Source organism: Octopus sinensis, linkage group LG1 (genome assembly GCF_006345805.1).
Source record: "Octopus sinensis linkage group LG1, ASM634580v1, whole genome shotgun sequence".
Lineage (NCBI taxonomy): Eukaryota > Metazoa > Mollusca > Cephalopoda > Octopoda > Octopodidae > Octopus > Octopus sinensis.
Genome location: NC_042997.1, coordinates 207,680,433 through 207,693,672, shown reverse-complemented (window position 1 = coordinate 207,693,672; position 13,240 = coordinate 207,680,433). Strand labels below are relative to the sequence as shown.

The 13,240-nt window shown below is 37.6% G+C and overlaps 1 protein-coding gene across 1 annotated transcript in view; it reads right to left on the bottom strand.

Moving 5' to 3' along the window:
- The window catches only part of LOC115209664 (protein mono-ADP-ribosyltransferase PARP14-like), a 730,077-nt gene that overhangs the window by 19,679 nt on the left and 697,158 nt on the right, over positions 1-13,240 (bottom strand). The window contains exons 25-30 of the mRNA XM_036508891.1: positions 12,648-12,702; positions 6,632-6,792; positions 6,123-6,350; positions 5,069-5,296; positions 4,034-4,097; positions 1,642-1,847 (exon numbers count right to left, since the gene is read on the bottom strand). Of these exons, the coding sequence (XP_036364784.1) occupies positions 1,642-1,847; positions 4,034-4,097; positions 5,069-5,296; positions 6,123-6,350; positions 6,632-6,792; positions 12,648-12,702 (942 nt within the window). The remainder of the gene's footprint in view (positions 1-1,641; positions 1,848-4,033; positions 4,098-5,068; positions 5,297-6,122; positions 6,351-6,631; positions 6,793-12,647; positions 12,703-13,240) is intronic.

The following is a 13,240-nucleotide window of genomic DNA, read 5'->3' as shown; positions in this document are numbered from 1 at the left end:
ATATAGGCACAGCGTTTTAACTTATTTAAAAGCAGGCTTTGGTCTTTTTATATAGATCTATGTCCACTGATAGTACTTGGGGAAACATCTTTTTCAGTTTTCTCATCAATTCCTCAGACGATTTATTTCTAACGGGACAACCATGTATGTTTTTGCAGTAGAGACTTATTGGGAGGTACCATAGGTCAAATAACTCCAACCAATCTTTATCAAACTGATTGATTGTATTCTCCACAATGAATATTTTGGCTTTGTATGTTTCTCCTTGAAATGTGATGTCTGTACACATTTCACCCATGAAATGTAGTTTATCGCCCGTTTACTCAACCACAGTTTCCCAATTTTTCCCCATGTATCCGCATTAATGATAGAAATATCCCTACCCGTATCCAGCTGTTTAATTTTGTTTGTATGAATATTCTTGTTTTTGTGTTGCATTCACTTTGAACATTTTGCATTCAACTCTCGTAATCTTGTCCTACAGTGTGAGCTCGTGCGACCAATTTTCTGACACCTACAGCATTTTTAGTGTTTAAACAGACACTCTTTCCTGAAGTGTAGGCCTCCACATCCATAACATGGATTGAGGCCTGGCACTCTTTTTTGGTTGTACTTTCCAGGTTGACACATCTGTATTTTTGCAAAATCTTTTTCTTGAATTTTTTTCATGCAGTGCATCAGGTTTACCATTGTTTGACATTCTTCTACAATGGTCTGTAGACCATTGCAGCCTTGGTTCACTTGCTCCATTTTAGAAAACCCTTGCCTGAATTTCTCTATCTTCATTTGCCATAAGGCTTTCTATGAAGATAAGCGATTTAAACATATCCTCAGTGAGTTCCCCAAGTTTAAAATTTTCCCACATATGGTTAACTTCTCTGGCAAATGTAATAAATAATGATCTTTGACTATTACATGCAACCCTTGTTAAAATTTTCCTTGTACCTTCTATGGTATGCAGAAAACATAATACCCTCCTCTGGATTATAAGTGAATTCAGAAATTGAGTTTGCCATGATGTCTGGTGTAAACGAACTTACCGAATTTTTAAACTTCCTTCACTGTAATTCAATTAACTGTTGTTGTTGTTGTAATATTTGCTTCTGTAACTCCTGTAGTTGTTTTGGTTGCTTCTCTTGAAGCTGTATTACTGCTGCTAATAGCTTCTCCATAATTTAACAATTTGTATGACACTCAAATTGACAAATAACCTCTGTGAGCTTTGAAAAATCCTCATTGTGAGATGTTATATCTTTACGCCTCCAATATTGTTGATGATAGATAAACACTACACCGTAACAGTGTTATAACAATACAAAATAGAAACAGCAGCAGTAAAAAACACACAACGAACCAACAATCAGTATTTCCAACACACCAACTCAAACTCTAAAGTGTATCTGGACTTCAAAGACCAAACTATGAACTCCCGACTACATCAGACAGATTCTATTTATATGAAGTGGTGCCGTCTACTCTCGTCAGGGGTGTCGTACTCTCATCGCAACAAATATATATATATGTACCTTAGGGCTCTGGTTGAGACCCAGTTGGAAAATGAAAATAAAATGCATTTCAATCAGAAAATGATAACAACAATAATAATTAAATAAGAACCCTGTATTGTTGTGGACAACTTACTCGAGATTCTGTCAAGTCCACATCAAATGGTATTTCCTGAGTTGTTAATAGAGAATCGTACTCCTTTTTAACAGTTTCTATAGCATTGTCAAGATTTTGGTATTTAGCAAAGAATTTCAATGTGACACCAACAACTTTTTGACCAGCAGAGACATTATCTTCTATTTCTTCATCTTCATCATCTTCATCATCAATATCTTCATCATCTGAAATAGAAGAAATGTTCATTTTGTCAATGAAAAATAACCAAACAAGCAGCAGAAGATTTCTTATGTTGCAGCTTCAAGATTAAATAATAATTCTAGTGTTTTCTGTTTTTCTGTTTAGTGAAGAGTTATCAGTTCCTGAAATAATGAAGTTAACCTGAAAAAGACTATCACCTTATCCCTGTGGGGAGTGATATCAACTGCTCTTTAATTATTGCTATGTAGTGTAGTGAACTCTGTGTAGTGAACGATGTCAAGTGTTGTTAAAATTATTTCTTCTTTTTTTGTATTCAAGTTTAAATTCTCTCTAATTCATCATCATCATTTGAAGTCCAATGTCCATGCTGGCATGGATTAAATAGTTTGACCAGGGCTAGTAAGCTGAGGGGCTGCACCAGAATCCAGTCGCATTTGGCATGGTTTCTACAGCTGGATGTCCTTCCTAATGCCAACCACTCCAAGAGTATGATGGGTGCCAATTTGCATGACTCTGGTATCTAGCACTACTGCGATTTTTCTTGGCTTGATGGGTCTTCTTCTGAAGCATGACATAATGCCAAAGATCTTGGTTGTTGCCTCCATGAGGCCCAAAACTTGAAAGGAGCTTTTCATATCCTACCATCACCAGCCATTTTGTGTCCATAAGGTCCAATGCTTGAAAGGTGTTTTTTACATGCTACCAGCATGGGTGCCAGTTACAACTACGATTTCACTTGGCTTGAAGGGTCTCCTCAAGCAAAGCATATCGTCAAAGGTCTCAGTCACTAGTCATCGCCTCTGTGAGACCTTACATCAAAAGATCATGCTTCATCACTTTGTCCCATGTCTTCCTGGGTCTACCTCTTCCACAGGTTCCATCCACAGTTAGAGATCGGCACTTCTTTACACAGCTGTCTTTGTCCACATGCATCACATGACCATACCTGAGCAGGAATATATATATCATCAACATCATTATCATCATTGCCGTTTGATGTCTGCTTTTGATGCTGGCATGGGTTGAACAGTTTGACTGAGAACCGGCAAGCTGGGAGGCTGCACCAGGCTCCAATCTGATTTGGCAAGGTTTCTACAGTTGGATGCCCTTCCTAATGCCACCCACTGAGAATGTAGTGCATGCTTTTTATGTGCCAGTCAGGTGGCACTGGCATTGGCCACATTTGGATTGAGCTGTTTACATGTCACCGGCACAGGTGGCACTGGTATCGGCCACGCTCAGCCAATGCAAGAATCTTCATTCATTACACTAATCATTTTGACCCATCTAGCATCAATCCCTCATGGGTGGGATACTGTACAACTGGTTTAGGTGTATCCCTTGGTAAAGATGTATCTGAGGTGACTGCATTAAAATAAACTCTGGTTCCATCCTTCTCTAGCAACCAGCACTTCTTAATACAGCTACCCTCATCCATACATATCACATGTGCATACAACTGCAGCCTTCTCTCTTGCATGTCATATCTTATGCCTCTTTTGCCAATCTCTCTCAACATGTACTTTGCTCACACATGCACACTGACATTGCACATAAAATGGAGTATATTGGCCTTCATTTCCCTCTAGTCTTCGCCCTTCCAATTGCTATAGATTCGTAATGCATCTTACAGCTGTGCCTGTCACCTGGATGGTGAGGAATCCTACATTGGGAATGGTAACGACTAGGGTAGTGTAACTGACTGCTTATTGTGATCATTTATCTTTTGGGTTCCTGTAGCCTTTGCGTTTTTTTACAAACCCAGTGAACATATATTTCCTATTTCAAAGAAATTCAAACAATAGATATAAGACCCAAGTTAAAAAGATTCTCAACAATTCAAATTCTCTGGTTGACACTAAGACACCCACCCCCAACAGGGGCCTTAACTCTCACATGTTAGAGCTTCATGACCTTCATTTTTCAGGAGCAAAATCCTTTTACAGGTTCTATAAGACTGGAATTTTGGAATATGCGCATAAAAATCAGTAGTATGGGATACATGTGGCACGATTACAATTTTGTTTGGGTGTGTAAAGAGGGAAATAACCCTCATCTGCAATTTTGTTGAAATTTGAAACATAGATATTCCAGTTCATTACAGAAAATATAACAGAAAAAAAGTCTAATTCTTCAATTGCATGTAACACGGGCAACGCCGGGTATCTCTGCTAGTATTTAATATAAGAAAAAAAACAAAAGAATTTACCTGATGATACATGTGAACCATATGAACCATCTGCTGGCATTTGTTGGAAATATTCTTTAAATTTCTGTTAAAAGTAAGCAAATAATTCATTATCACTCAATGAAAAAATAATTAATTTCTGTTAATTACTATGCAATGTTTTAATTCATTGTTTCTATCACAAATATTGTTTTAAATTAATATTTCCATTTATTGTATCATAGAATAACTTCCTATGAGGAACAGGCTTTTGAATATTCTGTAGTTTGGGGAGGATTTTTTACTTACAGAATAATACAATAGGGTTTGCTGACCCCTGCTACTTTGTTGAACTCTCGACCGTAACAGATTTTATATTTTGGAGATTTCCCCACTCCGACAGGAGGTTGAGTTCCACTCAATTACATTGATTTTATTGGAAAAGACACAGAACAAGAAACACAATGAAAGGGGGGGGGGGGAGGAGGCAGACAGAGATTATTGGTGTGGCATTGTGAAATGTGTCAAAGAGTGAAAGGAACACAGACATCACTGTCTTCAAATCTGCTGAATCAGATGTGACTCGGGGTTAAATAACAACAATAAAATCAGCAGCCAAACTGCAAAGAAGTCCTTCAGTGTTACCAATTCTTGTAGAGTTGGTTTTGGATACAACAACAACAACAAGCAAAACATTCTTAGCTTCAAATGTTACAATGGAATATTTCAGATGCAAGAATTTGGTGATGGGAAATGGTATAATGAAAGGATAAAGCACAACAAAATATAATGAACAGCATTAAAGGTAGCATGAAGAAAGGTACCCAGGACATGCTGTGAAGTGGTTGGCACTAGGAATGGCATCCAGCCATAGAAACCATGCCAAAGCAGACACTGGGGTTTAATAAACCCTTGTGGCTCATTGGAGCCAGTCAAAATGTTGCACCCATTACAAAATGGAACAAGGGCTGTAAATGAGGATCATTTTTATTTCCTTTGTTTCTTGTAGAATATTGTTTTTTGGTAAATTCCAAGAATATCAACATAAAACAACAAACAACAAAAACATCAACCAACCTTTACTATTTCTGTGTCTTGAGGATAAACCACAAAGTAAACATCTTTGATCCGGCTTGAATTTTGATTTGAGTAGTTTTTCACTGCTTCATACATAGTTCTGGGTAGGTTTTCAATGGGGTACTTCAATATCCCAGCACCTAATATAGGAAATGCAAGGCTTTTTGCTCCCAATTCCTCAGCTTTTTCCAGACAAATGGTTATTATTTGAGTCAAGTTTGCCAGAATCTAAAAAAAAAATAATTGTTTAGTAATTGATAATGAACATTTTATTACAGGAAGGAATCGTTAAGTTGTAATTAATATATTCTTTGATTAACAGATTCCACAAAGAATTTGTTGTTCTAAACAGAAATGTTTTAGACATTTGAATAACATTAAACAACTTCTAGTGATTATTGGATTAACAGATCATGTGGTCATTGGATTAACACAGATCATGTGACAGAAGGATCAACATAGATCATGTGATAGCAGAAAGTCTGGTCTGAGTGAAGATATGGATGCCATGAATGGAAAGAGAAATGTTCCAAGATTTGGTGGTTGCACAGTGTAATTCCGGTGGAATTTTGTAATTAACAAAAAAAACCCAATAATTTGGAAGAGGGGAGATTAATTATTATTTACAAGAGGGAAATCTGGGTGAGAACATACTGCAAGAAGCAACAAAACCACCCACAAGGCAGGGTGCCACAGGCACAAAAGACTCTCCACTGCACACAAGAGACTATGGTTGAGTCGAAATGTTCAGGGAATATCTACAATAGAGTCTACATCAATTTCAAACAACCAGAATCCATGCTTTGGAAACTGTACAGAATACCACAACACCAGACTGTCACACTGTAGCCCAAACTGTACATCACTGGACATCAAAGTACATGCTACTGTCTTGAAGCAAACGGAGGTGTTGTATGACTGGAAAAACACATCTGTGGATTGTGCAGAGGTTTATGGACAATTCCATTCATGCCACAGGGATGCTGGATCAATGATTACCTAGGGTTGTACAACAACTCTTTCAATAAAACAATATCATATGATTGATACTTACTGAATGAGAAGAATTTTCATCCCAGGCAGGTAATGCCAGATGAAATACATTGTCACATTTGAGGTTGTATCCTTTAGTGACGGCTATTTCAGACATAGAAATACCTTGAGGATATCTCTGGCTACATTCATCTTGTATCTCAGGACCAGCATTATGGAGAATAAATTTGGAAATAGCACCACTGTCAAGCTGGAGATGTTCGTTGGTGCTGTTAACGATGACATCAACCTAGAAAAGTAATTTATGTTAAACAGCTAAGGAACATTCCGTGGAGAGAAGAGAGATACATTGTTGCAGTTGATATTGTTGTTAAGAAAGGCTCTACAGAATGGCTGTAGTAAGTTTGAGGTTGTTAAAGTTAGCAAAAGATATACTCAAGATATCAGATGTGAAGGAAATAAAATGTTTGAGTTTGATTGAGAAAATGTTTTAATTAACTTTAATGATTCCTCATTTGGAAATGAAATAACAATTAAATATAAATAAGTTACATGAATCTATTTACTCACAGATGCATTAGAAATTGAATCAATCAATAGTTGTATTTTGATGCCAGCATTTTCTCTGGATGTCACATTAGTTCTGGGTGTCATGGTGGGTGCTTTCTGTCGTGGATCAGGAAGGGATGGGTTTGGTGAAGGGGTTGCTGAAAATAAACAAATATCTGTGTCTGTATATATATATACATGTATGTGTGTGTGTGTATCATCATCATCGTCATCATCGTTTAACGTCCGTTCTCCATGCTAGCATGGGTTGGACAGTTCGACCGGGGATCTGGGAAGCCAGAAGGCTGCACCAGGCTCCAGTCTTATCTGGCAATGTTTCTACAGCTGGATGCCCTTCCTAACGCCAACAACTCCAAGAGTGTAGTGGGTGCTTTTTACGTGCCACCTGCACAGGTGCCAGGCGAGGCTGGCAACGGCCATGGTCAGATTGGTGTATTTTATATGCCACCGGCACGGAAGCCAGTCGAGGCGGTATATATATATATATATACATATATATATATAGACCATTATCCTCATTATCCCATCATGGTTTAATGTCCATATCCCATCCTGGTCCAAGTTGAACAAAATGATACACAAACACACATCTGTTATAGCAAAAGTGAGGTCCTAAATGCATTGTGCTTATTCATGCCCATGCTGGGCCCTACACCCACATCTGTCCCTGTGAAGCATCCCTTTCACCACATCTCATCTTCCTAACACCCATCCCTCCATTACTCTTCTAACTACGGTCCTTCTTTGCTGCTGTAACCATTTGAGAGCAGAATCTGCACATATTCATCACCACCACCACCACCACCCTTTCGCTAATACCAGTCGCCTCACTTGCATCATCATCTCTGTCCACACACCCTTCCATCGATCATCCCTTTTTCTGCTTTCACTAATCTCCCCCTCCCCACCTCTTAGCTACATCTTAGTTTGCCATGTTTCATGTTTAACACTTCTCCTATCTGCATACCAGGCTGGTGTCCAGCGAAGGATAGCTCTTTTAAACTCTTGAGGGTTGAAGGAGTCCACTTGAGTCTTTTTTTAAAAGATCCCACTAGAGATGGTGTCTTGATAAAAACACTGGGGGTTGTGACACCTTATCAACACTTTCTTCTGCATGAGTAATGGATAAAAGAATACAAACAACAGCATAAACGAGGACAAAACTACAGGTGAGAGACTGTCACCCAGCAGGTGCCCCATGGCTAAGCAGCACAGACCCAGTCTTCATTATACAGCTGCTAGAACAAAATGGACTCAGGCATTGAATACAGCTGTCAGGGTGTTATTTTTTTGAGTTAACCTGTTCATGATGGAGGGAAGCCCCGTAAGAAGATATAGAAAGCGGATGCATGACTTGAGGATGGAGAAGCAGGGCTCAGATATCAACTGAGGAAACAACAAAAACCCCAAACTGGAAACATCCAGGCTGGAATAGGGTCCAGTTTTGTCAGCTGAGTGGACTGGAGCAACGTGAAATGAAGGGTTTTGCTCAAGAATACAATGCATCACCTGGTCCTTAATGAGGGGTTATGTCAATCTTTATATAATATAAGAATAATAACCCTTTCTACTAAAGGCACAAAGCCTGAAATTTTGGGGGAGAGTATTTCATTGACCCCAGTGTTTCACTGGTACTTAATTTATTGACCCTGAAAGGATGAAGGACAAAGCTGACCTTGGCAGAATTTGAACTCAGAATGTAGCAATTGGTAAAATACCACTAAGCATTTCATCCAGTGTGCTAACGATTCTGCCTGATCAACACACTACTACTACTACTACTACTAATAATAATAATAATAATAATAATAATAATAATAATAATAATAATAATAGTTTCAAATTTTGCAGCAATGTTGGGGAAGGGGTGAGTTGATTACATCAGCCCCAGCGTTCACCTGGTACTTAATTTATTGACCCTGAAAAGATGAAAGGCAAAATCGACCTCGGCTGAATTTGAACTCAGAATGTAGCAGCAGACGAAATACCAGCTTGCCACATTAATAATAATAATAATGATGATGATGATGATGGTGATGGTGATGGTGATGGTGATGGTGATGAAGAAGAAGAAGAAGAAGAAGAAAGGGGCTGATTGCTACCTAACTCAGATACCAGGAAGCCCAAAAATGGCAGAAATTAATAAGATAGTGCTCATGGGAACTGCTCATATCCTACACAAAATACTTTCTATGTAATCTCAAGGTTTAAAACAAATATTTTTTTTTTTTTAGACATCCACTAGTACAACACAAAAAAACAACCAAATATATGGCACACTAGGCATAACAACAATGTGAACTTCCAACCTGTTGTCTCTTGAGGTCTCTGGGTGAGACTTGGAGCCAACTTGTACAAATATAAAGCAAAAGTGAAACATATAATAATAATAATAATAATAAGCAGCATGTCATAAAAGAGTTAGACCCAGTGGAGAACTACAAGTACCTAGGGGTAATTGAAGGGGACGGAATATGGCATTCAGTGATGAAGGAAAGGATCAGGAGAGAATGTTATCGCAGAATAAGAGCAATACTCAAGACAGAACTGAATGCGAGAAGCAGGATTGAAGCGATCAATGCTTTAGCCATACCAGTCGTGACTTACAGTTTCAATATCGTTAACTGGTCAATTACTGAGATATGTAATCTTGACAGAAAAATACGAAAACTGTTGACAGTGCAAAGAATGCACCACCCTCAGGCAGATATAGAACGACTTTATCTGCCAAGAAAAGAGGGAGGCCGTGGACTTTTACAACTGGCAATAACAATGAAGATTGCTACAATTGGCCTAGACACCTACCTGAAAAACTTTGAGGACTGGATGTTAAAACTTGTCTCAAAACATGAAAACAAGAAAGCATCATACTCAGTAACAAAACCGGCAAAGGAATATCTAAGTGAATTCCGAATACAACAAATTTTGGAATTAGACACACAAGAAACAAGCACAGAAAAAGCTAAGCGCATGAAAACACATGCTAAAACTGCTGCCTTAGATATTCTGAATGATAAATGGCAAGAAAAACTTCTCTAAGGCAAATACCAAAGAGAGCGAATAATGCAGATGTTGACAAAGCCCTGACCCATCAATGGTTAATAGCCTCTGGCTTAAAATCTGAAACAGAAGGGTTTATCATAGCAGCTCAAGATCAATGCCTACCTACAAGGAACTACCAGGCCAACATATTAAAGAACGGCAGTAGCCCAAAATGTCGTGTATGTCAACAACAAAATGAAACCATTGATTATGTTGTCTCTAAATGCAGTCTTCTAGCGCCTACAGAGTATCTCAACAGGCATGATAGAACTGCACAATATATTCACTGGGTAATTTTCAAAAACCTGGATTTGCCCCATGAAAAAAACTGGTGGGAACACAAACCACCTCCAGTGCTTGAAAATGACCACATCTCACTCCTCTGGAACTTCACCATTAAAACTAACAGAAAGATAGATGCAACTAGGCCAGACATCATATTGAAAGACTTCAGACAAAGAACATGCCTCCTCATTGATATGACTGTCCCAATCGAAATAAACGTATCTGTCAAGACCTACCAAAAACTGAGCAAATATAAAGATCTTGAAATAGAAATCAGCAAAATGTGGAACCTGAAGACTAAAACAATACCTGTTGTCATAGGTGCCCTGGGAATGATAACAAAAGAGGCTGATTGCTACCTAACTCAGATACCAGGAAAACCCCAAAATGGCAGAAACTCAAAAGATAGTGCTCATGGGAAGTGCTCATATCCTACGCAAAATACTTTCTATGTAATCTCTAGTTTTAAAACAAACATAATTTTCGTATGGTTTTTTTTTTTTAGACATTCACTAGTACAACACTAAATACAAAACCAAATATATGGCACTCTAGGTATAACAACAACATGAACTTCTGGGTGAGACTTGGAGCCAAATTGTACAAATGAAAAGCAAAAGTCAAACATAGAATAATAATAATAATAATAATAAGGATCGACTACAGAAAGGTGTTTGATAGCATCCCCCAAACATGGATCCTCGAAACACTAGCCATTAACAAAGTAGCACCAACAATTATAAAATACATAGGACACTCTATGAATAAATAGCAAACAGTGTTACAGCTCCAAACAAAAGAGGGACTTGTGAAAACCAAAGCCATCCCCATTAGAAGAGGAATATTCCAGGGAGACACGCTCTCTCCACTCCTTTTCTGCTTGGCACTGTCACCTCTATCTGATATGCTACATAGAACTGGATGTGGATATAAATGTTACAGCAAAATGATTAGCCACCTTTTATATGTGGATGACCTAAAACTATACACTACAAATGACAAACAGCTGGAAACACTACTAAAGACAGTTCATGGATTTAACAAAGAAATAGATATGAAATTTGGATTAGAAAAATGCGACAAAGTAACCCTGAAAAGAGGAAAACTAGTTAAGAGTAGCAACATCACACTAGATAAAGCCAATGAAATAAGAGAATTAGACCAAAGCCAAACTTACAAATATTTAGGAATCCATGAACTAGATAAGACACAACACACACAAATGAAAGAGAAAATAAAGAAAGAATACTATAGACGAGTTAGATCAATACTAAAAACAGAGCTCAATGCTAAAAACAAGATGATAGGTATTAACACTTTAGCCATCCCAGTTATAAGTTACAGCTACAATATCTTAACTGGACACTAAATGAACTCACCAAAATAGATAGGAAAACAAGAAAAATAATGACAGGATCTAGGATGCATCACCCAAAATCTGACATAGAAAGGCTACAACGTATAGAAGGTGGTAGAGGCCTTATAAAGCTGGAAAACTATTATGAAATAACCACCATAGGACTGCAAAAATATCTACTTCAGAAGCAAGGAAAACTGATACAAATAGCGGAAAAAACACGAGCAAAACAAAAAATTGTTCTCAGTATTTAAGGAAGCTGACAAATGCAAAAAAGAAGTCATACCACCTAACAACTATGAAGAAGAAGAAACAACAAAAGCTATAAAACAAATGAAATCCAAATTAAAACTAGAACAGCAACGGACCATGATAAAATGATGGCAAAAAAAGCCCCTTCATGGCAAGTATTGGACTAAACTAAATGCAAAAGAAATAGACAAAGAAAAATCCCAGCAGTGGTTGAGAAGCTCAGGACTAAAAGCAGAGACAGAGGGATTTTTAATTGCAGCACAAGACCAAAGCCTCCCCACCAGAAATTACCAAAAACATATAATGAAAAGAAATATAACAAGTAACTGCAGAATATGTGGAGATGGACAAGAAACAATAAATCATATTATCTCTGGCTGCCCAGTCCTGGCTGAGAAGGAATATATTCACAGACACGACAGATTTGGGACCTACATACACTGGAAGCTATGCCAACATTATGGAATAACAACAGAAAAAAGATGGTAGAGGCACATACCAGAAAAGGTCACAGAAAATGAGAAAGCGACCATACTCTGGGATATGCCGATACACACAGATAGAGAAATTAAGGCCAACAGACCAGATATAGTTATCAGAGATCATGAAAAAAAAAATGCTTTCTAATTGATGTATCAATACCGGCAGATGACAACGTGTCTCTAAAAGAAATGGAGAAACTCTCAAAATACAAAGATCTGGAAATAGAGATAACTAGAATGTGGAATCTAAAACAGAAACAATTCCTATCATAGTAGGTGCATTAGGCATGATAAAAAAATATTCAGACAAATACATAACAAAAACACCAGGACTTACAAACACATATAACATACAGAAAATTGCACTACTAGGCACTGCACACATCCTACGCAGAACACTTTCAATATAGTAACCATCAGAGCATCACAACAAATCACAGCACATACCCAAGGCACACAGAGCTGCGCTCGGTAGTGAAGTGAAAGCACGCTATAAAAATAAAACTACTGAATAATAATAATAATAATCAGTAATGTTTAACAGAGAAAGACATGACAAGGCACCATAATATTCAATATTAACAAACAAATTGTTTACCTCTTGGAAGAAGTCTTTCATTTTTCTGTCTGTTTTGGAGATATTCATAAAATTTCTTTTAAAAAGGAAAAAAACAATGAGAATCATTTTTATGTTTTATTTTCCCATTTTTGCAAAAAGAATAGATTTAATTTAACAAAAGACAAACAAAATATTTGAAATATTTAATGAGTCATTTCTATTCTGTAATAAGGAAATGAGGAAAATTACTTTGTCATTCAGATCAAAGATACTCCATCCATGGCCTTCCTGTCTTCTGAGAGATGTGAGACCGATGTCAATATGGTAACAGAGTGAATGCAGCAGAAAAACCTCCCACACTTTACATGGCCACCGATGTGGTGTCATTGCAGTTAAACATGTGGTAATGGTGTCTTCATGTAGCTGAAGTTCCACTGTTTTTCCTCTCCAGTTACCATCATGGTTAGAACTGTTGGATCTTGTGTTTGCAGTCAAAATGTCTATCAAGAATGTTGAATTTGGGGTTTTTCTTGTTACATCCTGTTTGTCCAAAACTATTTCAGGAACAAACAGGAGTACAGGGTAATTATTTTGACATTGTAAGGAAGAATGAGAGGAAACCTGACAATTCA